Genomic DNA, 26,796 nt, shown 5'->3' on the forward strand with positions numbered 1-26,796 from the left:
CAGTTAGAGGCCAGATGGATGGTCCAGATCCAGGACTGCGCCCTGTGTGGAAGGCAGGATGGATGCTACTCTATTCTGCAAATTTGTGACATGAGGGTTGGCAGTCAGTCCTGGTAAAGAGCGTGGGATCCTTGACATAGAGGCAGCCGCGATGTGAAGGGGAGAATGGAAGGGCAGCGGCTCCTGGTTGGGCTGCATAGGAGGAGTGCGTCTTTACATCGGTCCTGTGGTGAGGACAGGTTTGTGGCTCTATGTGACACATTGGGGTGGCTTGAAGACCTGGCTTGTCTTGGGACATCGGCCTTCCCAGTGCCATGGCAGGGCAGCTTGGGAATGGGAAGGGAAGGGAAGGGAAGGAGGGGATATTCAGAGAGATTGTCATTGTCCTTAGCTCTGATCCCTGCATTGTGGACTCGTCGTGGTAGAGCTGGGGCTGTGCCTTCGCGTTTGCTGCCGGCCTGGCTGGGGGCTCAGCACCCCTGAGCCATGCGGTGGCTGGTATGGCGTGGCGCTATGGGGTGGGTAGGACTGGGCGAGGATCCGTTGTTATTAACAGGTTCCTAACCAAGTGGATTTGTAATGTTACACAGATTAGTACGTAACTGGAGCAGCCTTACAATATAATCCTTAATCAGAAAATATTTGTGCTGCATCCCTGTCGAGCATTTGAATACAAAGTGGTGCTGAAAAGAAAGGAGAGGCAGAGTTCTCCAAGAAGACTGCATTGAACTTACCTGTCTGCTTGACATCCGAGTGCTGAAAATTTTGTCAGCTTGTAAGCTTCACCAGTATTCCTCTTTCTCAAGAGAAAACACGCCTAACATACCAAAATGCACTTGGCCGTGGTTCTATCCATGTATTTCGTTAGGGCAGACAGTGAGCATTTAGATTTGAACCACACGGGGAATGAAAGTTTTATAAACCCCAGCCTGAGCAGAGACACCACACAGGCAGGGAACACCTTGCTGATGTGCGTGGCTGTTCCCTGCCATTAATAACAGGCTGCCACCAAGTGTGACTGCACAGTTAGTGTCCGTACGCTGTGTGCACACGCACACGTGTGCAGTGGGAGCAGGAGCACAAGAGGCAGAGCAGACACACCCCTTCTCTTTCTTCTTCCTCTAAGGCTCCTGCAGCTTTTCCCCCGTGCTAAGCTCGGAGCGCAGAAGTGCAGAAGACTGAAAGCAGCCCTCCAGCTTGTGATGCACAGCCGTGGAGCAGCCATGGGCTTTACGGGAATGACATTTATGGCTGACATCAGATCTGAGTATTTGCATTGGATTTCAGTGTCAGCATCGGAGGTGTGGCTTGGCGGGGACACTGTCTCAGCCTTCTGATCAGCCAAGAGGCAGCTCCGGGGTGGGAAGATACTCACTCCCCTCTTCTCTGCTATCCTGCTTGCATCTGACTCCTCCCTCCTGCAGCTCTGAACAGCGCAGGGTGAATCCAACAGCCTCCCATTTCCACTATGTTCTCCCCGAGCCACTAGAGCTTGAAGATACCTGACACTGCCTTCGTTGCAGCTGGACTCGTGAGTAAGGCACGTTGCCTGATATCTGTCAGAAGTGAACGGCTTGTTATTACCTGAGGAGACTAAATTAGCCTTCTTCCAGTACTGAAAGGGTTATGAAGAATTGCATTTTTTCCAGCACCTTTGGTACTTCACTGTTGCCTGATTTTTCAAGAGCATGTGTTGTTCTGGTTATCAGTGACGCGTAGACCTGGATATTTCTTCATCGGATGCCACAAAAGATAAAGGAAAACAAAGAAACTTGTGATGTGGAGCTAACAGTTATGGTTTCAGCTCGTGAAAACTTGCAGAGTCAGTGAGAAGGCAAGGAAAAAGATTTTCCAAGGACAATGTCGGTAACGCCTAGTAATTTGTCAGTCAATGGGACGAGCTTCTTTGCTGAAAATCACAGCATTATGGATAAACCCAGTGAGCAGAGAACTTTGAATGTCTTTCTATTCTGCTTGACTTTTGTCATTGCATTCACGGCGCTTCTGGGCAGCATTTATTCACTAGTTTCTCTGCTGAAAATGCAAAATAAAACCACGATTTCAATGATTGTGACCTCTTTGTCAATAGATGATTTGATCAGCATTGTGCCAGTGATTATTTTCATGCTCACCCAGTGGTCAAGTGACGTCCTTCCACAGCCTCTGTGCACCACCTCAGCACTTATATATTTATTCCAGGGCATTTCTAGCAATCTTAAAGGGTCTCTTATAGTTTCATACAACTTCTACAGCATCAATAAAACTGAGACAATCAGCTGCAGCACTTCCAAACGGCGAGTGAGCATGGTGTGGGCAATTCTCACCATTTGGATTGTCAGTTTGCTGATCTGCATTTTGCCTCTCTGTGGTTGGGGCAAGTATGTCCCCACCTCCTGGGGTTGCTTCACTGACTGTGCCAGCTCCTACATCTTGTTCTTATTTATTGTCTACTCACTGTGCTTTTGCCTCCTCACAGTGCTGTCTGTCCCTCTGACTTACCAGCTGTTGTGCTCAGACGAGCAACAGCTGTTGCACATCGATTACCAGGAAATCTCTCGAGGCTACATCACCCCTGGGACACCCGCGGGCTGCAGTACTACCACCCCATCTCTGTCACCGGTGGACCCTGTGGATAAAACCTTGAAGCATTTCCAAAACACATGTCCAAGCTCGGAGGCGGTTTTGAGGAAAGGTGTGGCTGAGAGCAGCGGCCTCGAGCCCCGCTGTGGGAACAGTGCACAGAGCAGGAGCTTCACAGTGGGCTTCGCCCAGAAACGATTCTCACTGATTCTTGCATTGACAAAAGTCATTCTCTGGCTTCCAATGATGGTAAATTATCAGATCGCTTTACTCTTTAATATTTACTTACGTTTAAATGGGTCATGAGTCGTCGTGCCGTGAAGTGAACTGCCATTGCCGTTGTTCCTTATAGTGTAGTTTGTGTCAGCAAAAGTCCTTTTAAACAGGTCTGTGTCACACTACGTGAACATAACTGGGTTTCAGCTGGTTTGGCAGAACCTGATTCATCAGTGTGTTACTCTATCATCACATCATTTGTGTCAGCTGAATCCAGGGATGAATAAGGTCCACCTTTTTGTGTTTCCAGATGCCTGACAAGCATTTCTTCAGCATTGTGGGGTCTGAATGTTACTAAGCTAGCTTTTCTGCCTTGTCAACAGCAGTGAGTCACGTCCTTTGCTAGGCTGGCTGGAAAATAAGTTTGTTAGAAATATGAGGTTTGTTTGCATCTTTGTAATCTGTGTACAAAGAGCATTTGGTAGGGGATGCTGTCCATGTGCATGCAGCAGTGTATTTGGGAAGAGGCACATTCACGTGCAGTTAGGAAGGAGGAGGTTGAGGACATGGAGTGTGGCTCTGGGTTGGTGTTTTCTCTGCAGCTGGGATATGTTCAGACTCAGCATCTGAGTTTCCCTCAACTGAAAGAGGGCATCAAAGAGGGCAGCACATCTGCAGCACTGTCCTGTGTGGTACTAAGTTCTCCTGTTCGCCATCAGGATTTGGAGTTCCTCAGTACCAGGCAGGAGAGACCTAGCTAGCGTCCCGCCTAAGGTGCTTGGATTGTGAGTAGCTTGTTTTAACAGTGCTCACCATCTGTATTTAACGTTTTGCTTAAGCAAGGGATTTTCTGAGAAATGCAGAATGAGGAGGAGAGTCCCTGACAGTATGTTTTCCCTGCTCTCTATTAGAAACAAAATTGTTGGGCTGAACATACAAACATACATGAAAACTTTGGGCTTTTACTTGTGTCACATTCACGGTGGGATATTTTGTGAATTCATGGAATTCACATGCCTGAAGCAATTTAAATTTCAAAATGTTCTGCCTTTCAGATACAAATGGTTGTCCAGCACATCACTGGCTTTCAAAGCCTTTCATTTGAGACTCTTAGCTTCCTGCTGACTTTGCTGGCTGCCACCGTCACCCCAGTATTTGTCCTGTCAGAACACTGGATCCACCTGCCCTGTGGCTGCATCATAAACTGCAGAAGGAATTCGTATGCTTTGTCTTCAGAAGAACTCAAAAGTAAGGATGGGAGGCTGACAAGCGGGTGGGATGTATCTCTTAGTAAACAGGGCAGGAAGTTAGTGTCAGTGACAGTTGTTGGTACTCCTTGAAATCATTTGCCTGAATTACATAGACACTCTTCAGAACAATATATGAGCCTCACAGCATTCTTGCAAGACAGCTGGAGAAAACTAAGTTAATTGGTACTAATGGATACTGAGGCACAGAAGCTTGGTGATTTTCCCAAGTCACTGACAGATATGTTAGCAGAGCTAAAGGACTCTGAATCCTAGTTTCTGCCTCCTCTCTTACCTGCGAAAGATTTGTCTGTCATAATCTGACTTTCACTAATGAAATACATGGACCATGCTAAACACGTTTAATGTCATGGGGAAAAACCAACAACATGTTAATTACGAGCAAATTATAAGAAGGAGAAGAGCTATTGTTTGTACACCTGCCCTATAGCTGTGGCTGGAAATCACAGTGCCACCAGAAAGCAAACAGCAGAGGACAGGGGCTGTGGGAGGGGCATGTGTCTCAGTGCACGCATGGAGCTTGTTCAAAGCTGAGCACCTACCACACACTTTTTAGCCTAAAACTTTGCACGTTTATAAATTTTAGCTGAAGGTAACAGAGGCTGCCAAACCTTCACTGATAACCTTCTTGGAATCTTCTAAAGGCCTGTTTTTCTCTGTGCCTCAGATGTTTGCAACTAATATCATTGAGAAGTTTTAATACAGTGACTGCTAAGGTCAGAATTTCACCCATAATTAAATATGATGTAGTAAGCACACAAGCTGTTGAGTAGAAATACAAGTTTTATAAATGTACCACTTAACCTTTTCATTTAGAATGTAGTGTGATAGGCTTGGCGGGAAGATGATTTCATTAGTTCAATAAGACACTTCTCCAGTTACTACATAAAGCAAAATAAGAAAGCGGAGGGTGAGGAATCTCAGATGATTTGTTATTGAAAAGAGAAAGAATGAAAGGATATAAATAGTGATCAAGAATGTGTATTTACTTAAATTGAACAATTGTTTGATTACTGTGTTAGATTACTTGGAGCACTGAATTTAGAATGGAGAATACGGAAATGTTTCATTGTGTAAATACTTTCAACTATTTGTTATAGAAATCTGTTCGTCTTGCTTGACTGTTGGCATTGAAGATTAATTATGAATTCTCAGAAATGTTTTATCATTTTGTACAATTTTTTGCCTTTGAGAATATGGCCAAAAGAGGCCTTGAGGCAGCAAAAATATTACAAAACTTAAGTATTTTCTTGTGTGTAGCCCATAAAGCGACATGTATTGTGTGGTTTTGAGAATGGCAGGTAATCCGCCAGTTTCCTGGAAACCCTGAACTTCGGAGTGTATCACTTCTGAGTTCATTGAGAAGGTAGCACGACAACACACTCTCTGAGAAATCTCTTCTCAACAATTCGTTCTTTTTACGACAGAAAATTGTGACTAAAAACTTATTCCATGTTCTAGAATGTCATTCTCATCGTTTCTCTTCTTGCCTTTGACTTTCTAACGTGACGTTGTACCCCTCTCTCTTCAGCCAGACGCAGGGGTTTCGAATTCAACCTCTCATTCCAGCAAGGCTACGGAATCTACCGAATATCCCCCGAAAACCACCACCCCGACGGCGACGGGAAATCCGCGTCCTGCCCCAGCCTGGGGAGCCCCGGGAGCGCGCCCGGCGCCCCGCAGCCGCCCTTCAGCACCGCGGCGGCGGACAGCTCCCGCGCGGCCGGGCCGGGCCGGCGGCTGCCGCAGGCGGAGGCGGCCGGCGCCGAGCCCCCGGGCTGGGAGTGGTGCCGCAGCAGGTCGGAGCGGGCCCCTCGGCAGGTAAGGCGCTTCCTTCCGGCAGCGGGAGTCACTTTGCAAAGAAAAGAAAACGGGAAAACAATTTCCTAACTTTTTTACAAAAAAAATAATAAAAAAAAGGGTAATTTTTCCTTGCTTTGACATTACTGTTAGTTCTTTTGGTCAGGCAGTTACTTCTAGTAAAAGGCATTGTCTGCTTTAGTACCTGCATGCCTATTGCAGGTTCTGGTCCAGCAATAATTTCTCACTCGTTTCCTTAAACGTGTATTATTTTCACCATTACTTTGCGTACACCTGCATGATCTGTATATGGTAAGCATTCAGTACAAATTCTGTAAACTTATCCTAACGAATAGGAATTCTCTCTCCAAGAGACTCCAAAAGCTTGTATTTTTAAGAGTATTTCCAAGTACCTGGTGACTTTTTTGTCATGCTTGTCATAGTTGAAAAAACGAGAACTGAAAAAACAAACACGAATGGTGAGTCCACAGAAAAATGCAGATTTCAGTCAGGTCACAAAGTTTCCTATTAGATTCAGACAAAGATTCCAAGTATTAAATTGTTTTTCCCTTTCCTTTAGAATGTGCAACGTTATCAAGAAAATGAAATTCTGAAGAATCTATTATTTTTCAGGAGCTCTGAGAGAGAAGTGATTGAAGGTGGAGTCCTAATATGCTAGCCCTTCAATTTAACAGTTTGTAGAAGATGTCTATAAACTTATCTTATGCAGTTCTTTGCACAGAGGTCCTGATCCTGCCCTCTCACTGTATTGAATCCAATAGAGCTATAGAGCTTTTCAGAGCTTGAGAGAAGAGGAATATCAAAACCCATAGATTTCAAGGATGTACTGTCTAAAACTAATATGCAGAGCTCCAGCCTTGCTATGGGACTCTTTCATCTATAGGTGTTTCCTGTTGAATGTACCCCCATTGCCACAGAAGTGAGGGTTTGCTTGCAGTTCTCAGATTGCAGAACTATGGTCTGTTCCCTGTGCAGAGTCCTCCTTCATGGAAGCCGGTCGTTGCCGTGCTGATAGGGGCTTATCATCAGGATCAGTGATTTCAGCAGGCTGGAGGCATTTTTCTTCTGCCATGACAAACCTTGTTGTGAGTGCCCATGCTGAGAGGGTCTGCCCTGACTTCTGAGCTGGGGTCAACACTAAAGAGCCGCTAGAGAGAATTGTCCCAAACTGTCCTTTGTGTAATGACAGACTGAAATTGGATCAACAAAAGGACAGTTATGGTCTCATGTAAGAACATGGGCTTAAAGGAGGACTGCCAAGTTTTTGTTTCTATAGTCAGAGTTTGTTTAACAGGAAAAATATTGCAACCATTGATGTAGGTTGAATGCTGAAAAGTATTTTAGCTCTTAATGAAAGAAGGGAAAGATTGTTAGCCATTCCCTCTCCAACTGTCTGTAAAGCAGGCAACAAGTGTGAGATTTTCTGTCTCCTAAGAATTGGTGGTTACGAACCAAAGGCTGAACACTGGCATGAGGTACCAGGCAAGCCTGCAGTCCGACATCTGTAGTGGAAATTGAAATGAGCAACAGCTGCTTGTCCCTGTGGAATTTACATGCTGCTCTCTTTGCATACCAGGCTCTAAAAAGCATCTCAGGGTGGTCTAAGGACTGAAAAAGTGCAGTGGTGTATTGTGCAGTTATCTGCTCCTTCTGTGTGCACCTGTGCTGGGCAAAGGTGTTCTTGCTCTAGCACACAATTTTGGTCTGCGTAAACAACGCACGTAATGATTGTCTGGCAGCAGAGATACATGCCTGTTCTTGAGATAAACCAGTGCAGTTTTGTGTGCATAGTTTCCATGCTTTATATGCAACACAGTCACAGTTATGTATTGCTGCTGTAAATTGAGACAAAGTGTCAGTTCTGCCTACTCACCTTGGAGGCTTCTCTTGGTGGAATGCAAAAGGAGCTAGGATCAGCTTTTTAATTTATAATGCCCAAGCAACGAGGGAGCACATGCCCAAGGTCTAAAACAAAGAGCAGAATCCCCTCTTCCTCTGATAAACATGAGTTTATAAATTGAGCTGAAGTAGGAATTTCTGTTTGATATTTCTGATATGATTGATCATCCATTTCATGAAAAGGCAAATGTTCACTCCCTTGCAGTGTGCCGTGATGAACTATGTTTGTGGGCAAAAGTAAATGTTGACTGAACCTGGTTTTAATCTGCTAGTTCTTGGTACCCCATTGTGTGCATGTATAGTTTAGTTAATAGTCGATATATCACTAGGTTCATTATTAGCCCTCCTTGCCATAGTTTCCAGACTTTTTTTTTTAGACTTTTTTTTTTTTTAATCATTTTCCCATCTCTTGTGGCTGCCATTTCAAATTGGTAGACCTGTGACTTCCATTACAGCAGGTATGAGTATCTTGTTGTGAAGTAGTTGGCAATGACTGCGTGTGGCTGGCTTTACTTGCCCTGAGGCTTTATATGTCACTTTTGGACAGACTTCTTCAGTACTTGCATTACAAGGAATCCTAATTCATCCTTTTCTGACATTTTCCAAGTTATAACCCAGTGTGCAGTTGCCAGGCATTAAGGCTGCTACAGTCTAAAAGTTCAAGGCTTCTAAGTTACAGATCTCATTGTTTCTGACATTCAGCACGAGCTTCCAGAGCTTCACAGTGCTGACATTTGCTTTGCTGGTGAAAAAGGGCAGACTATGAAACTCCTGCAAGCATTGTAAAAAGAACTTTAATGCATTTCTCAGATGTATGTTGGGTGAAAGATCAATTTGGGCCAAACATTAAATAAGTTAAAAGCCACCCCTTTTATTCAGCCTGCCTAGAGTCCCTAAGTATCTAAAAAAAGTCACTTTCTCCTCATTTCTCTCTGTTATTCACTTTGTTAAAAAAGGGAGTCTTTCCCTAGCATTTATTGACCATGTACTTTGCTTCATTTGCCAATTAAGCTAGCTAACTGGGGAGAAGACAGCATACCTTACCAGGAAATGGATGATTATCTTAATGAGATAAAAGTTCCTCATCTTCAGTAGTTTCAGACTATAAATGCTTGATGACAGAAATAAATATAGATGTTCTTATTAGGGTACTTCCAGCTTTCAGTTCAACAAACAGAACTTGTAATAACTTACAGTAGGAGGAAGAATAGCAATTGCAGATGAGTTTTCTGGGTAGCTGCAAGTGGCATGGTAAAAGTGTTCTAACATGCTGAATTTCCACATAGCAAAGGGCATGGATGCTCAGTGTGAGGACTTATTGAGGAAAACATAATCTCAGTCCCTTTGCACATATTTGTTGAAAATATACAGTGGTTTGTCCTACAGGACATTTGAATGTATTTTTCTCACATTAAAATTCTGTATCATTTCTATTCTACTACCTGGTTTGAAAGCACAGAAAGTACCAGGAAATTTAACACAGAGTACTGTAGTAATAGGGGAAAATATGTTCCTCACAGAATGTGCTGATGTGCTTTTAGCTTATAAACTCCCCTTTATTTCAGCTCTTGTAAAGTGTCTGTGTTAGGAGCTGCCGAACCCGGCAGGCTGGCAGAGGCCAGGCGGCTCCGTGCTCCCACTTGCATCCCGCAGCGCGGCCGGGCGCCTTCGCAGCACAGACCTCGGGCACTGCATCCCACCGTGAGCCCCTGGGCCAGGCTCAGGCCCCCCCCAGTGCTCGCCCTCAGTACCCCGAGCCCCCAATTCTCCAAGCATCTGGTTTTGAGCAGCTGCTCCAGCGCTTGGCTCCTTCCTCCCTTATCCTGCTCACCAGCCAGTGGGACCGTTGTTGCTGAATATGCGCAGCTGTACGCATGCACTGCAGCTGCTGCCACCCCGGGCATGTGGCAGGGCCCTTTAATGCTCTGTTCCTCTTTTCTCCCATGCTTCTTCCTCCCCAAATTACCTTGATCCTGCCCTTTCCCTGCTTCCCATCCTTCCCCTAAACATCCTGTAGTAAGTGTTGCACAGTCCCCAAACGCTTTCCCCCTGCGCCCCACAAAGCCCCATACCCCTGCAGGCAGCAGCCCCCCAGCAAGTGTTTCTTTCCTCTTGCCGGTGCAGTGCTGTTGTTTCCATCACCACTGATCTTACTGTGCAGGTGAAGCCTGAGGACCTGCCTCAGCTGTCGCCTGGTGCTGGCTGCGGCTTTTACTTGCGCTGTGCTGGTCAGGCAGAAATAGAGGTGGCTGTCACCAGCTTTCTAAGGGACTTTTTGTTAATCTTTTTCACAGTCACTTTGCAGCCTGAAGAGAAGAAGAGATAGAAAAGGGAGATGAGATGTAGTGTCCTAATAAAAGCAGGCTTGAAGGAGCATAGGTTCATGGAAGAAGCCCAAAGTTCTCTGAGAAAGCTCAGGAGGAAGAACAGCAGCATGCTGGAAATGAACCGGGCCTGAGCATGCTGGAGCCCACAGACAAACCCAGAGTGCTTCCTGCTCGGGGTACCTGCAGCACCTGATGCATTTTATCCTTTACAAGAAGGATACACACAGAAAACACAGACCGTTCACTTCGTGTTACTTTAAAAAGCTGTGGAATCATTAAAAGGTAAACTGGTAACTGAAATAACTTCTGCTCTCTGTGCTGACCCTGTAACAGGGTGGTGCTTAATTCAGGAAATGCAATTAGGCTGTATACTTCCTGCTGCAGATCACTAACGCCACGTCAGTGTCCAGAGGTCGTAGCACTGAGTGAGATTTTTAGTGGTGCTGGTTTAGAAAATTGACATAGTTTGAACAAATGTGTGCGTGTCTGTGCGTGTGTTGATTTATATTAACCCGCTTAATTAGTTATGCTATTTTCGTAGGCATCTGCAGTGATCCAGAGGTAGAAAAACATGAATCCGATAGCATTAAGATGGCTGTGTCTCCCAGGGGGTGAGGTGCAGCCGTGTCCCGTGCCGCCTGCATGCCGGCGGCACGTTGCCCCCAGGGAGGGCGGTGCAGGCTGCAGCACTTGTGTTAGCGGAGAACTGGTGGGGGATTCTGCGGCTGCTGGCTTTGTGCTCCCGTTTTGTGCTTCTCAAAAGGAACTGAGAAAAGCAAGAAGCTGAGAAAAGGACGAAGCATTGATGAATGACCTATTGTCTTTTTTTAGCCTTATTTTTGAGGATTCTGTAATTTATTAGTTATCTTTATTTAATATTGATTTCTTAGCCTTAACTTATTTATTCCAGTCCTAACCCAGTCTTGTGCTGTTAGCCAGTTCTAGTGACTGCACGACTTCCAGACCACAAAAAGTCATCGCAAGAGCAGGGTAGGAAGTGTTCTGTTTTTCATTTCCAGAAACAGTCCATACGTGCAGACTGTGTTTTCCCTTCTACTTACTCTGATTATCTTCCAATACATCTATTATCAGCTTTGTCTGTACTTTGAAGTTTCACTGATGTTTTTTACAGGCTGCCATCAAAAAGAATTGACCTAATCCCGTGGGAATTCCTCAGTCCCTTGCCTGACCATTGACACGGCTGCTCTCTCTGAGGGTTAACCCTTTTTGTGTCTATACTTCTCGAGGTCTTATGCACAGTATTCTGTTCAGTGGCTAGTTCTGGTCTTAGAAACAAATTAGTTAAGTTACCTTAAGAGTTGATGGGGGGTTGAGTTCCACAGCCAGCTCCTGTGCCCCTTTTTAAGTTAAAGCTATTGCTGGTTTTGGGGGGCTGTATCTTGAACCTTGTGCTTTGTATGCTTTATTGGAATTTTAGTCCGTTTACATTTAGTAAGGAAGACTGACATTTTTCATTGCTTCCAGTTGGATGTGGGTTTACACTATCCACTGACAGTACGAGGAGCTTTGCCTCTGAAGCTCTAAGCTATTTCAGAAATCTTTACAAAATGTATTTTCTCCGAAAAATGTTTCTTTTATAAATATTCACATGCACTCATCTTTCCCTTTTAATTTGATCCTGTCCAAGTTTGTTTACACAAAGCCTGGGAAAAACTGGTCTCTCTTCAGACATCTGCAATGGAAGCTTGTAACTATTAATCTATAAATATTATTTGTTATTCATCATTCTTTATTTTCCTATTTTAAAAGATTTACCTGGCTCCCCAGGGAGCAGGCACAGTTGCAGGGTATTCTCAGAATTTATATTGGAGCTGTGGTTTGAGATTTCTTGGAAGGAATCATTTTCAGTTATGCTAAAATTGAAGTTTGGAAAAATGTGTAAGGTAAACTAACAATGTAGCTGTATTTATTCACCATTTTGATTACTGGCTTTTCGATAAGACCTGTGGAACCACCGAATGGCAGAAGCACCAGGGGCTTGGATAAAAGCGTGAAAAATTCTGCGTAGGTGCCTCAGCTGGGGTAAGCAGAGGTGGCCGAACTTTGGGCAGTAGATACCTGCCAGTTCCTGGGGGTTTGCAATTTCTGTCTATTCACGGATGACCATGTGGAGTGCTTTATCAAGCTCCGTGTGACAGAATTCAAGAGAATTAGCCAGACTTCCCCACTGAGCGGTAAGATTTGAGAGCTTCATGCAGGGCGCGAATGATCAGTTGTTTATTGCAAGGGAAAACAGAAGTGCTGGACTGCAAGGGAAGGCTGACAGAGGACTGACCCCCAGCTGTACGGAAAAGGGAAATGGTGCCAGGCGCAAATACTGACTCTCCAAGACTGAAGTCTTGTAATGCCACCACAGCGAGGTGCTGAATCTGCAGGTCCAAGCTCACGGAGCGGCCGTGCCTCCGGTATGTCCCCCTGCCAGGGAGGGAAATGCCTGGGGTCAGCGGGCACCCGGGGGTGCCCAGTGCTGTCTGCCCAGTCTCCTTGCTCCCACTCAGGGAAGGACGAAGGAAACAACCTCCAGTCTGAGCAGTAGATGGGAGTCTGCTTGCTTGTCCAGTACTGAATTCTCTTGAGAATATGGAGGGAAAGTGGAATTTGTCTGTGTCCTGCATATCGTCTGGGTAAACTCCAGATAAGCTGATGTAGGAGTACTGCACTCTGAGCAAGCAGCAGTACCTTCCTTTCAGCAGAATGAAACCTGAGCACAGCTGAAGGGGGACACCAGGATGTGGCTCCTTGTGACTGAGAAGCATGTGGAAGGAGCAGCATGGCATAGGTGTAAAGTGCATGAACAGAATAGAATAGTTTAGATGGAAGGGACCTACAAAGATCGTAAAGTTCAACTGCAATGAAGACATACATTTCTGTAATACTGGCTTACACATTATATGGCTTTGGATTGACATCCTCCTTGCATGTCAGCATGTGAAGAGCTGAAAAATGTCACCAGGTTCCTATTCTCACTCCTCCCCTCAAGGTCCTTCCTATTGTGTCCTGTCCACCTTTTTCTTTCTTTCTTTAGCACTTTCCAGTAAATTTACTCAGTCCTTTCACCTAAAAGCTGTGATTTTGCCTTTGTTTCGATGTGGGAAAAATGAGCACAAAAAGAAAGCCTCCATAAATCTTGTCTTGCTGCAAAGCTGGCACATGGCAGTGGCTGTGCTGATAAAATAAAGACAGAGGTGGGAATACTGGATGCAGTGCTGTGCACTAAATCGCAGTGTTTACAGGCAAAAATATCCTCTTGGGCTGCATCCTCTGGGTAGGGACATAGCTGTGTTTTTCCCATTATCACTAATGGAAGTCAAGAGGCTGAACCACATGCAGTGCCCTGCAAATGTGCCCCCTTATTTCTGTCCTACAAAGCCATCTTGTACGTTTCCTCCCAGTGCTGCCTCTGCAGCACGAGTTGTTCAGAGGCGTCAGGTGGTTTTAGTCGTCATGCTAAGGGTTATATGTGGGGTTTGCTCAGTTACAGATGAAATGCTAATCCTTAACTTTCCCATTTCTCTGTCCCAAACATACGCCATATGCTGCTGCCGACCCGCTGCAGGCTGCACCGCGCAGGGGGAGCAGGCACTGCGACGGGCTCTGCCCGACACCAGCCCGACACCCCAGGCAGCAGACCTGCCTAGCTTTGCGAGCTGGGAGGTCAGAAGCAGGTTTGGGTAGGTGACTTTTAGCTACTCAAACTTCATCAAAACAGACGAAAAATCAAAACATGCTTTACTGAAGTTTGTAAGTAGCGGGGTTGCTGAATTGGGGGTCTGATCCAAAATGCCCCAAGTGCAAACATTGCAGCTTTTAGTCAGGTAAATACTCTGTTGTAACTAGCAGGGCTTTGTCACAGTCTGCACAAAGCTTTCATTTGAAGAGCTGTGGGTATTTCAGACATCCGATGCCAACAGCCACTGCAGTACTTCAGAGTGAAGCAACTCTTACCAGGACTGAACATTTTTTGTGCTGACTGTGGGGAGGAGGGCGAGCATGTGCCAGCTGGCCCGCGCTGCTCACTTGCCTGAGATTATTAAGGGAAACAAGGGATAAGAAATCTCTCCCTAGAAGACATTTTTTTCAACCTCTGAGCAACGAGTACCTTGCAGAAGGCTGTCCATTTTAATTTGCATTTTGAAAGCAGTAGTTTTTGATTTGTTATTTTTTCAGACCTTAAAGAAGCAGAGAGAAAGGTATTAATCACTTTGATTCAGCTTTTGGAGAGGAGGGTGCCAGACAATATATGTGACACCTTTGATTTTCTGTTGAGGCTGTGTGCCACTGGGAAGATGGTGCTGTCATGGAAAATGCCATAACTGGTTGTCCCCTCATCTTCAGTTCTGTGAGGAAAGAGTAACTCCATCAAGGTGATTTCTCTGGGAGAAAAGTGGCATGAAAGAAGAATGAGGCAGTATTTTTTATTTAATACCTATATAGGCCAGGCATAATTGAGAGGGAGACAAAAAATTGTACTTGTCATTTCTAACTCTTGCTTAGCTGCATTTTTGAAGGATACCTTTAACATCTTATAAAATAGCAGTGTATCTCCCTTTCCTAAAGAGATTGGCTGTAAATATGTCATGTATTTTTTTTGCCTCTAGTTAAGAGCCTTCAGGCAACAGAAATCTGCCAGGCTTGCAATGTTTTATAGGTTTTCTGATTTTTTTTTCTTCCTTTGACTTGATTACCTCACCTATGGGTTGCCTCGAGCAAGCTCCTTCAAGAGACTCTGTGTATAGGATCTGTTTGTGCCCTGCAGAGAGGAAGGGAGCAGCCTGTGTAAATGATTTCACTTAGGAGTCAGCGCTGTATCTCTGTCTGACTGCAGTTGGAAGGGTTTTTAGCAGTGATAAATACACAGACTCTGTCTCACTCCAAGTACACTGTAAACATTCCAGTTAACATGGAATAAGTGGACTTGAAGGTTATATTTGCTTTCCACTGTCCCGTACAACTATATCTATGCTAACTTACTGTGGTATTCTCATCCCATCTCTTCTTGCTCTTGGTTGGAAAATCGAGGTAGCACCTCACCATCATCTTCTAACTCTGCTCTGAGTAGGACGGAGTGGTGTGGCCTTTGTGATGCCTGCTGACTCTGCTTGCAGTAAAACTGCAGTTAACTCTGTTGAACTGCACCAACAGGAGGAAAACTGAGAATAGAAACATTTGCCCAGGAGGACAAGGCTGAATACAGGCAGGATCCCACAGATTAGTCAATCGCTGTATTTTCCTGGTAAGAGTAACCACCATTTCAGTTTAACTTTACAGTACCAGCTGCTGAGCAGAACATCTGTTAGTGCGGTGCTTGCAAAGGAACTCAGAGCTTTTTTCCAAGACTGGCAGTACCTACATGGAATAAACTTCACCAAGTGTGGTGAAAAGGGCAAGGCTCGGTTTTGCAGCTGTTACAAAAATGGGACTGAATGTGAGCAGATCATCTCCCATGCAAAGTGGAATTTTAAAGGACTTTCCATTGAGCTCATTTACTTCAGGCACAGCCAGCTGAGTACAGGAGTTCTGATACCTGGCTGCAGTATCCTTATCTTGGATGCCTCGGTTGCACCTTCTGTGGCCAGTTTGGTCCAAACAAAAGTCTGTCCAGACTGGGCAAGCCAATGACAAACCCAAGTTTTCAGGTCATCTGAGGTGAGCTTGGCTATTCTTGTCATACCCGACTGGCTCTAAATTTACTGCAGACGGCCTCTCAAAGGGCAAACCATTGCAGTAATTAATTTTACTGCAGCTAATTTTTATTTTTAGGGAAGAGGAAGACTAAGCCTCTGTTTTAAAATAAACAGAAAACACATTGTCTCTGAAAAGAAATGATGGGATCCTTACTGGAAACATTCTAAAAATAAAACTTTTCAGCTAGAGCTTGTATTCCACCAAAGTCATTGGGAATGCAAGCTCATTAGAGCTTTGTTCAGAGTACTGATATTTCTGTTCGGGAGGCAGCACGGCCTGATGGACATTGGGCTGGGACAGAGCCAGACCTGCCTTCTGCTGGTGGCTCCGCATGGTGGCTCGTGTTCAGCAGGCTTGGGAGCGTCATTCCCCTTCTGGGCGCTCCCATCAGAGCTCTCCTATCTTTCCCAGTGACAAGATGCACACAGTAGTAGGAGTTCTGCCTCCCTGTAACACTAATGCTACCCCTGTCTAGTATTCTAGGGCCTGTGACTCGTGACATTTGAAAATTAGGAATCCTGAGGGGGAGTCTCCAAACTGCCTCGTGCTTGAGCTGGCTGAGCCAGCTGTGCTGCAGCTCTCCCCTTAGCCCTCTGTGACGTCTGAAAGTTTTCTGAGGCTGTCTCAGATCCTCTGAGGCATCTCATTTAGGTGCACTGGAGTATCCTCCAGCCAAATTTGCTTATTTGATCATGTAGGAATTCCAGGCTGTTAGGCATTTCCTTTCTTCCCCCAATTAACCTTTTTTCTCCACTGGCTTTGCCAGTATTGCAACAGCAATTTATTGTCTTTAAAACCAAATTGAGTCAACCGTTGTACTTGAGCCACCATTCAGCTCATGTAACAGTTTTTTATCTTTGATTTCAATTGCTAACAAGCATTCTCTAGCTAAGGATCTACTTCTAGAGCTCGGTCAGCTTTGTTTGCAGGAGATGAAATATTAACTGATAACTGTGTTTGGAGAATGGAGCCGTCATGCTTTTCTTTCCCTGCTCTGCAGTTGTTTGCTCCCTGGAACAAAAAAAAAAAATAAAAAAAAAAAATTGCCAGGAAATCCTGGGAAGTGTGTGCTTAATCCAGACTAGTCGATGGTCTGTACAGATGCTCGGCACTGAAGAACTGGGACCACTGAGTTTAAGGTCCTTGTAAGACAATGAATCCAGTCACACGTAACAGAAAATGTGAAATACATGTAGAAATGTTTGGTACTTGAAATGTTAGTGTTACCCTTAAGGAATTTTCTGGGCTCCCTCTAGCAGAATAAATTCTTGATCGCTTGTAAACAACAATCTTAAACAAATTACTCTGAACATCGAATGCAAGTACCATACTGATGATAATACTGATAGCTCCTGCAGACACTAAAGGGAGGCAGAAGGAATGCCATACACCCTCGGGTGGCACTTGCCAGCAAGCAGAACAAGGCTCTGCTTTGGCAAGTGATGAAATTAAAATTTTCTTCAACTGTGCTTTCAGCTTAATACCCCTTTATTAATCTTTCATATAAGTATAACCATTTCTTGGCAAAACAGATAGAGAAGGGTGTTCTGTTCCGTTTTGTGCCAGTTTGCAAGGAGAAATGCAGTGACAGACTGTATAAAAGTTACCTTCCCCTTTCCTTTCCTTCACTCTCGGAAAAGCCACAGGGGTCAAATGCTTATTTTCTCTCAAGGGAAGACTCTGGAGTTTCTGGGCTCCGTGAATGGCCTCAGTAGGGCCATGTGAAAGCTGGAAGCCAGGTGGCTCTCAGTGGACCCTTTCTCCCTGCTCCGCCAGGGCCACCGGCCAGCTGCTGTAGGATTCGGTTGTGTCCTCTGCACAGGCTGAAACCTCCCCTCCCTCACAGCATCCTCACCTGGTGGGTCTGGTTAAATTCAGCTCAGGCAGCTGGAATGGGATGGAAGAGACCAGCATTAAACCACAATGATGACGATGAAGGTTTGCCTCATAGCAACAACTATTTTCTGTCTTCTGTGAAATCTGGAAGGTGGTGATTTCATTTAATAATGAAAACGTTTGCTTTATCAATTATGTAGCGATTCCTCTGTTCAGAATGCATCAGCACTCCTTAAGGAACAAGTGCATTTGTGATTTACTTCATTGTAATTTTCTGTCTTTGCTTGTTAAAAAATGCATGTGCTGGTACACGTAGTCCTCCAGTGAGAACTCCGTCCCAGATTCCAAGAGATAGCATAGCCCACAGCCGTCTCTGGCAGGAGCTGTGCAGAGGGTATGCCCTGGGACAGGATGTGATGGAAATGAATGCTCTGCACAAGAGGCAGCACGAGGCAAGAGAAGGGCCAGCAGCTCCCACGGGCAGGGAGCTTGTGGCGAGCATCACGGCATCGGAGATCCTGCAGCATTCCCAAGTGGTGAAAAGCACGTGGTAATATATTAAGCAACCTCAAAAATTACCAACTTGCTGTTTCTGTGATGCAAACCTGCAGAAAGCTCCAGAGGAAGAGCTCAGATTTAGTGCTAGTCTGCAGCTTTCACGAGACCCAGCAAATATTTTGCAGAATTCAATTAAAGCTGGTCTCAGCACAGACAGCAATTTTAGCTTACAGAATGTTTTGGATGGGGAATACCGCTTTTTTTTTTTAAATGAAATATTTGAGCATTTTCAATTTGAGACCCCTCAGAACTACCAGAAATGAAGACATGAGCTGTAAGAAGGTACATATTTTATATATGTATATGTGTGTCTACAATGAATAAATAAATACTTCTATGTATCTGTGCCTGTGTGCATGCAAAGAAAAAGTATCTCTAAGAGGACATAAAAACCAAAGCAGGCTTGATTTTCAGTCTGCTGTGTTCAGGTAGATGTCTGACCCTTCCTTCACTTCTCCTAGGAGCTGAGAGTGAGTAAAGTTCCAGAAAGACAAGCAAGTCTTCTTCACAGGGTCAGAATCACTGAGAGCAAGACTTCTGTTTCTGTCTTAAAAACAGCTTTGTATTAACACTTTTAAAAGAGAACACATGACATAAATTGTATGAGAGGAGATAATAAGTGTATTTCTTTAAGGAACTAGGTTGTATTTTAAATACAGGAATGCAAAGAGTGGGCAGAAGAGCGTGGAAAGAGACCAATGGAGCAGGACCCTTTCAAAAAAACATCTGGGGCCTGGGCTGTGTCGAGTGAGAAGGCAGATGTTCAGAAACAGCAGAGAAGACTTTTTTTTCTATTTTTACTGAAGTAAAAACGAATCATAACCCTTCTAAAACTGTGGATGCTTTATCTTAGTGCTCACACTAAAATACTGCAAGGATGAGATCCAAGACCCTGGATGGACACACTGATGGCCATTGTCAAGCATTACTTGACTTGCCTCCTGCTCCTCCTGCTTTAGAATTAAATTGTATCATAAAACCTAAAATCAGAAAGCTGAACAGTAGGTAACAATGGCAAGGGAAGATAAAATACTTCTTCCCAGGATGTATCAGTGCGGTCTGGTTTGCTAGTAGATTCCCATTTATTGCCACGGATGTGTGATAAGGTAATGGGGTGTTAATAACATAGAAGAAGCAAAAATGAGAATTTAATAACGTTACCAAGACAAGGGTCCCATTCTGTTCTTATTCACGGTGATTTACATTGAGAGCAGTTCCAGTTATGATTGGTTTTACCTGGCCATACATAAAACCAGCAATGAATTCTCTCTTTTGGAGTAACAGTGGTCTCACTCGTAGCACTTTTCCCTTGGGCTGCTTGACTGGAGTGAAGCTTGCCACGCTGTAGGACATAGCCTGGTGGGGCAGGAAGGGCTCAGGGCAGGCGGGCTCAGCAGCAGCGGGGGCTCGGCTCCCTCCTGCCCCACCGGAGTCCGCAGTCGTCCGCCCTGCGGGGAGCGCTGGGTCTCCCTGGGGAGGGACATCAAGGCCTGGCGGTGAGTTTTCAGTTCAGTGGCTCGGATCTCTCCTCCGGCGTTATTCCTGCCTTCCCCTGCCACCTGGCCCCAGAGCTGGATTTAGTGTTTAATAACCTCTGCTTGGGAAGCTCTACTGTATCATGCAAATGCTTACTTTTTTTAATAATTTGTTGGATTTTTTTTTAAACTTTTACTATTTTGCATTGATGATGAATGGATTTGTTTCATATATGGGTACTCAGCTGTAGTGTGCTGAGAGATTTGTGATTGGAAAGCTGCTCCCGAAAAGGGCCGTGGCTCCTAGGGCAGGCTCCTGTCACAGTCCTGAACGCGTGGCCTTGTGATGCACTGGCTGTGGAGAGACAAATACATTCTCTTAATTGTCAAAACAGGTGGAGGTGTCTGTAACTGAACAATATTTCTACTGGAATTTTTCTAGTTGAAAAAAGTTTTCTAGTTTTCTAGTTTCTAGGTGTTGTTTACTGGCTTCCTGCTTGGTGCCCAGGAAGTGACACAGAAGATCTGGCATGCCCCTTTCACTTCTAAAAGTAAATATTGATCTCTGAACAGAAGACAGACTTACAGAAAGAGCCTTTAAATCTATCGTTGTTGGAAAACTTCTTATTCTCCAGATGTGGAGTACTCACTCCAGCAAGCGAGAATTATTCACTCCCCCTCCGGGTGCCTCAGACATACCCTCCATCTTCTTGACATCCACTCTGACGAATCTGTGGTGTTTTATCAAGTAGAACGTAACCTTGCACTGAAGTAAGGAGTTCTCATTTAACTTACTTCTTACATATTCTTTAGAAGTCTTTCTGCATAATGTAAGTGCTCCAGTCTCTGAGCTGGAGTAACTACCAGAAATGCAGACACGCATAAATGACCCTGTGAAGACTTTCAGCACTGATTGCAGAAGCTAGGCAGGGGCTGGAAGCAGAGATACGGGGCTCGTATCCAGCGATATCACAGTGCCCAAGAGAAACACTGTTCTGAGCGTGTGTCACTGGAATTGCTGCATCCAGGCTCATTCTATTGCAATATCCAAGACACCAAACTTGTGTCACCATGCACACTGCTTAGAGCCAGCAGGCTTTGTGCACTTGGTCTTACCCAGAGCTGAATTTGTTGCTCTGTCCTCTGGCGGCATCAGTAAGCATCTGGGATGGAAGATGAGTGGACTAGAGCTTCCTAGAGAGAAAACAGAACAGAAAGCAGTTAGTCTCACATCTCACCTGGAGGAGTGATCCTAGTTACCAGTTAGTACAGAACATGTAAGTGCCAGCACCTCACTGTGCTTGGAAAAAAAGTGCCCTTGTCATCGCTTTGAAACAAGGGCTGCCGGTGCTCACCCTTTAGCAAGCGACCCTCCCAGACACCCCCGTGCCCAGCCCAGCACAGGACTCCAGCAGCAACCAGGAGCATTCACGTGTCTGGGACCTTTGCTGGCTATGACACAGCACGACAGCTGCCTCTGTAACTGCACGCCGGAAGATGCTTGAGGACTGTTTCTCTCCGACAGACCTATTTCAGAGACTAATACAACTTTGATTTCCCTCCAGGAGGGCAGCCCAGCTCCTAGCATTTTGTCAGCCAAATTCCTTTGTCGAAGGACTGTATTAAGTCACAGTCTGGCAAGATTTTTCTACACAATGAAACCTAATTTCCTTTTCGTGCTCTTTAGTGAAGATGAGGTAATGTGTCATTTGATTTAGCTGTGTGGTTGTAAAGTTCTGCTCGTTAATATCAAGCAAGTAATTGCACTTCCCAGCTCCCTAAGAACAATTTCATCTTTCCAGTACCCTAAACCTCTCTGTTTCTACTCACTTCTCAGTTTTACTGGGAAGGAAACATTAAACAGAACTGGTCCAAGTGGAAGGACTCCTTTCTGTGCCTGACTAATGCTTGCACATCTCCCTGCTGCCAGTTATTAGACCTGGTGTTTCTGTTCCTCCTCCTTTTCTTCCTTTCTCTGTTCACACTGTTTGCACAGGATACGTCGTTAGCCCAAGAGGACAAGACTGGAATTTCTGCTTCCAAGGCTGAGCTCAGGGCATCCCCCTGTAACTCGCCAGGGAAAGACCAGTCCTTTCGGAAGCTCAGGGTTTCTGCGGGTTGTCTCTTGGTTGCAGGTGGATGGGGACGAGGAGGATGAGGTTTGGGCTGGCAGTGTGCCCCTCTGGGCAGCAGGGAGGCACCGTAGCTGGAGAGGGAACGCAGCAGAGAGCAGCGCAGTAGGAGTAAGTTTGCATTTCACATAGCAAAGTGATCTGGAGATACCTGAGGTAGATTGAACGGATTGCCAAGGAGTCCCGAAGGCAGCATAGCAACAGCAGCACAGAAGGGTTACAGGGTGATTCACCTTGCTGGCTGGCAGCTTTTCAATACCCTCTGCACACACTTCTCCCTGGTGTCTGTGTGGGTGCAGAGCTGGATTTTGCAGCTTTCCCTAATTTCAGTACCTCTCTGTTGTACGTTTCCCTCTAACCAGTGTAGCCCTTCCTTTGAACTGCCCTGTCTCAGGGCCAGCGCTTCCACTGCCCCACAAGGAGTTTGCCTTCAGCAAAGCTCTGGTTTGCTTCAGTAGTAGATTTTACCAAATAAGAAGTTTTCAGGTGCTAATTCCTGCCCCTCTCAGTAAGCAGTCAAAGCCCAGCTGTAGCAAAGCAGATGAGGATGAGTCCTGCAGTGAGGTTCTCCAGAACCTGTGTATGGTATTTGGTAGCTTTGTGTCTCCTGCTGCCATCAACTTCGCTCTCTCCAACATGAGTAGCTGAATGGACGACCTCCACAGTTTAAAATGTGAGTCCTTATGGCACGAGGAAAAGAGTCAGGGTCTGTCCTGCAGCACTGTGGAAGGAAACGTAGCAACTCACCACTGAGTAAGCTACCATAGTCCATGTAGGAGCAAACCGTTTCCTCTGTTCTCCATGCAAGCATTCACAGTGATTTCTCTGTGTAATGCCTTTATTTGTTTACAGCCTCTGAAACACTACTTTCATTGCACCTGCTAAAAATTATTACTTTGAGCATGACTTTTAGTGCTCCAGAGCTGTAACTGAATTTACTCTCTATCCCTCCAAGTCTGTGAAAATTTCTCTACTGATAAATTCAGCTTTGTACTAGAGAGAAATCCATATTGGTGTCTAGAGCCAGTGTGAAATGTGGTTGGCAGCAAGATTCTGGATTGGCCCTCTGGCCGTCTCAGTAGGGACTTTATAAATCCTTATTATAGATTTCCTACTGTTACTTATTTCCACCTTAAAAATAAACAAAAATGAGCAAAAATTTCCTTGAATAGTATCTGTCAAGCTGTTTTGGAAATTTTAGCCTAGTCTGTCTTTAGCCACATAATTTAGTTAAGATTAATTAAAACAGAGCACCTAAGGGAGACAGATGCTCTCAGTACGGGGCCCAGTTTTTGAACAGTTCTCTGGCATCACTTCTCTCCCTTTGGTCACCGTATGAGAAGCCTCAGGAGATCAGTACCTCGGTCTGAATTAAGCAGAAATTAAGTGAAAACACTTTCAGAGATGCCTGTTAATACTAGCTAGAGAGGTGCCTGCTGACGGTCGTTGTCTCATTGTGCACTGGCTGCCAGGAAATGTTACGTGTGTAGACTGCTACCGTGAAGAGTCTGTGTCCATAAGCTGTAGCTGAGTCACAGTAACTTGGGACTTTATTTCTGATACTTCTTATCTATGACTCTATACTCATATATAGTGTGTATATTAGTATAAAATATACTCTATTTTAGTGTACTTTTTATAGTAAAGTACATAGTAGTAACATTTTATATTCTTTAAAAAGTCATAATGAATACCAGGTTTCTAAAATAATGCAAGGAAAATTCTAATAATTTAATAAGCTAAGCACGATTGATTATTTATAATAGATTCTAACTTCAAAAATTAGCATTAGATAATGGTCATTCTTTCTCTTTTCAGCGATCAGGTGGGGCCTTAGCTATTCCCCTGTGTGCATTTCAAGGAACTGTGTCTCTTCAAGCACCCACAGGAAAAACTCTCTCTTTATCTACGTATGAGGTAAGCACTGAAGGACAAAAAATAACACCCACGTCAAAGAAAATTGAAGTTTATCGATCTAAAAGTGTTGGTCACGAGCCAAACCCAGAAGAGTCTCCTAATACATTTGCTGACACAAGTGTTAAAATTCATTTAGAAGTTCTTGAAATCTGTGACAATGAAGAGGCCCTGGATACTGTGTCAATCATCAGTAACATCAGCCAGTCGTCCACACAGGTGAGGTCTCCATCCTTACGTTATTCACGGAAAGAAAACAGATTTGTCTCATGTGATTTAGGGGAAACTGCTTCCTACTCTCTCTTCATACCATCAAACAATCCTGACAGCGATATTAACATAACAATTCCGGACACGGTCGAAGCTCATCGGCAGAACAGTAAAAAGCAACATATGGAAAGAGGTGGCTATCAGGAAGAAATACAAATGTTGAACAAAGCATACAGAAAACGGGAAGAAGATGACAACAACAATTAAAAGAAAGACTTTCACCCTAAACATTTAAACTGATTTGACAGATGTTGCTCCTCTTGACTCAAGCTACCCTAGCAAATACAATGCCAACTGTTTTTTCCTAGCACACAAATTAATTTTATTTAGGTAGACTCTTAAATAGTTTAAAACATTTAAAAATATACAGATAGCAAAGCAAATACTTAAGTGCTTTACAGCTTTGCATAGTGAATTTCAAGTTATTTATATATCTATTTATTTGAGGAACACTTGTCTCTAAAAGAAATCCTAAATAAAATCTAAAAACCAGCCTTGTTTGCTTGGCACTGTGTGGTCTGTCTGTGGGAACCTGCAGAAAATGAGGGAACAACTTCATAGGGGTGAAGTTTGAACAGGTTTGAATGACTGTTGCAATGCTGCTCATACTGACGTACCAGACTTGAATCATTTACCTGAAAATATGTAGCACAAGCCTAAGACTAACTCATTTATTTGCCTAAGCAAAGGACTAAAAGATATCTAGATGGTTTAATTTTCTATTGCTCTGTACATGGTTCATATGTAATACCTATGTAAGTGGCCAGCGTATGGACCTTTGGATACAAGTGGCTGAAATGTAAGCGTGCACATTTTGTAAGTCCAACATTGTGAAACTTAAGTGTTCTCATTGCTTGACATTTCTGCTTGCAAGTGCATCAAATGTTCATTAATTTCCTGTCAGTTACTCTAAAGTGTGCCCTTTTCTGCCTCCATGATCTCTTAACGAGTTAAGAAGTTTCTCAACCTTGCAGATATTTGCTCTCCATCCAGATAAGGCAGCATTTGAAGTGTTTGAAGAGCTGTAACATCAACATTAATTTCAGTAATTTTTCATGTTTAAAGACTACAGCCATCCCCAAGCAAGGAATAGATTTGCAATGTTGTTTTCTTCCTCAGCTAGTACTTTCAGCAACACAGCTGTGAGAGCGGGTGTCACCTGCTGATAGCTGCAGGAGTCCCTGTGGCTCGCAAGGAACACTAGCCCCTTTTCTGCCCCTATATGTTCTGTCAGCAGTCCTGCCATCAGACCTCTCTGGGTGGACCCTCACGCTTTAGGGCTGAGTCAGGAGCTGGGGGTTACAACTGGTTTGTGACTCCTTAGGAGAGGGAGACAAAGCTATTCAAGGAGAACAGACTTAAGAGCCCTGACAGATGCTGACCTCGAGCATGAGGCTGATTACTTAGATCAGGTTCCTGCCCTGTAGCACCCTCTGGAGGAGCCCGTCCCTCTACTGACTTACGGGGAACCTAGAAATAAATCTGAAATCAACCTAAAACCCGTGAATACTCTGTTTTGTGTCAAATTTAGAGAAGCCAAGGCTGAAACAGTGAATGGAGTCCTTAAGGCTTACATGAAATACACTGCAAAGGCTTGAAATGCTACTGCTTTTTGACTGGGAGCTCTTTTTTTCTGAGGGTTTGTCATCATCGCTGCTGCTATCGGGATGGATCACTCTGTGCAAGGTGTGGTTTTCATGTGCTGCCTTTCCAAGGTGGAAATAAGGATTCTCGTAAGATTGCCTCAAGACTCTCAGTACCACTAAGATACTATGTTATATTTCAGATTTAACAAGAAACTACAGTAGAAGGAACAAACAATAAGTCTGTTGAATAAATTACATTCATAGGCATAGAGCAGAGGGACCAAATATATCGCTTTGCTTTGTGTTTGCAGCTGGAATGCAGAAAGTTGCCTTATAGCAACAGACGTGCTCACTCCAGAAAAAGGTAGCAAGGTTGTGATGGAGGATGCAGCCCATCACAGCTTCTGTTTGGTCAGATGTTCTGACGGATGCATTTAGAAGGGGTTAGGATTAGGAAGTGTTGAAATTCTGCATAACTGTGACCTTGAGCTTGATCTAATTGTAGAATGTTGTCTTGCTGCTGTAATGAAAAGGAACTTTTCTTTAATGAATCTGTAAATTTGATCATGTACAAATGTCTGATTGTTTTATGTTTTACTTTAAAGTGACTAACATCATTAAACATTTTAAACTGTCTGAAAATGCAAATTGTAATTATTCAGTAGATAAGAGCTCCTTGCACAAAGCAGCAAAAGCTGTGTGAGAACACTTGCTCCTGGTTTGTGTATTCAGTACGTGTCAATGTGTCTTTATCATTTTATGAAGTGCATTTGGACTTAATTTTTAAAGCACTTCTTTTCTAATAGTTTTTAAAGAAAAACAAACAAACAAACAAACAAAAAAACCAACGTCCTCTTCTGTTGTTTATCCCCTGTATGACCTTGTAATGTATTTCACTGACAGCTTGACATTTGAGGGCAAAGTGTTTGTCAATGACCGTTTGAAGGTGACTTGAAAGAGACCTCATCTCTGCTCAGACACCATAGCAACTGGCTGAGCAAAAATCCCTTGGAAAATGTGACCTGCATCAGCCCCTGGGCTTCCCCTGCTCTTAGTACATGGGCTTTTGAATAATGCAAATGATAGAGAACAAGAAAGGGCAAAAGACTTTCGGAGGTAATCTTTGGTAAGCAGTATGTCCAGTGGGCTAGGGTTTCCTTTCAGTGGTGCTCATGTACGCTGAGAATAGCATTAAGTTAACAGAGTTA

At 44.2% G+C, this 26,796-nt stretch overlaps 1 protein-coding gene across 1 annotated transcript; it reads left to right on the plus strand.

Annotated features, from left to right (window-relative positions):
* Positions 1-26,363, plus strand: GPR149 (G protein-coupled receptor 149). The gene is made up of 4 exons (XM_040567317.1): positions 1-2,829; positions 3,852-4,044; positions 5,596-5,885; positions 23,637-26,363. Exons 1-4 carry the CDS (start codon positions 1,861-1,863, stop codon positions 24,207-24,209), a joined length of 2,025 nt encoding a protein of 674 aa, XP_040423251.1. The 5' UTR covers positions 1-1,860; the 3' UTR covers positions 24,210-26,363.
* The last annotated feature ends 433 nt before the right edge of the window (positions 26,364-26,796 follow it).

The sequence above is a fragment of the Cygnus olor genome, chromosome 9 (assembly GCF_009769625.2).
Source record: "Cygnus olor isolate bCygOlo1 chromosome 9, bCygOlo1.pri.v2, whole genome shotgun sequence".
In the NCBI taxonomy this organism is placed as follows: Eukaryota; Metazoa; Chordata; class Aves; order Anseriformes; family Anatidae; genus Cygnus; species Cygnus olor.

Bases quoted from the DNA above. Each gene is read 5' to 3' on its own strand.
- GPR149 (XM_040567317.1), top strand. From the start codon at position 1,861: ATGTCGGTAACGCCTAGTAATTTGTCAGTCAATGGGACGAGCTTCTTT. The intron at 2,830-3,851 runs GTAAATTATCAG...TCTGCCTTTCAG, and splicing joins TTCTCTGGCTTCCAATGATG to ATACAAATGGTTGTCCAGCA. The intron at 4,045-5,595 runs GTAAGGATGGGA...CTCTCTCTTCAG, and splicing joins GTCTTCAGAAGAACTCAAAA to CCAGACGCAGGGGTTTCGAA.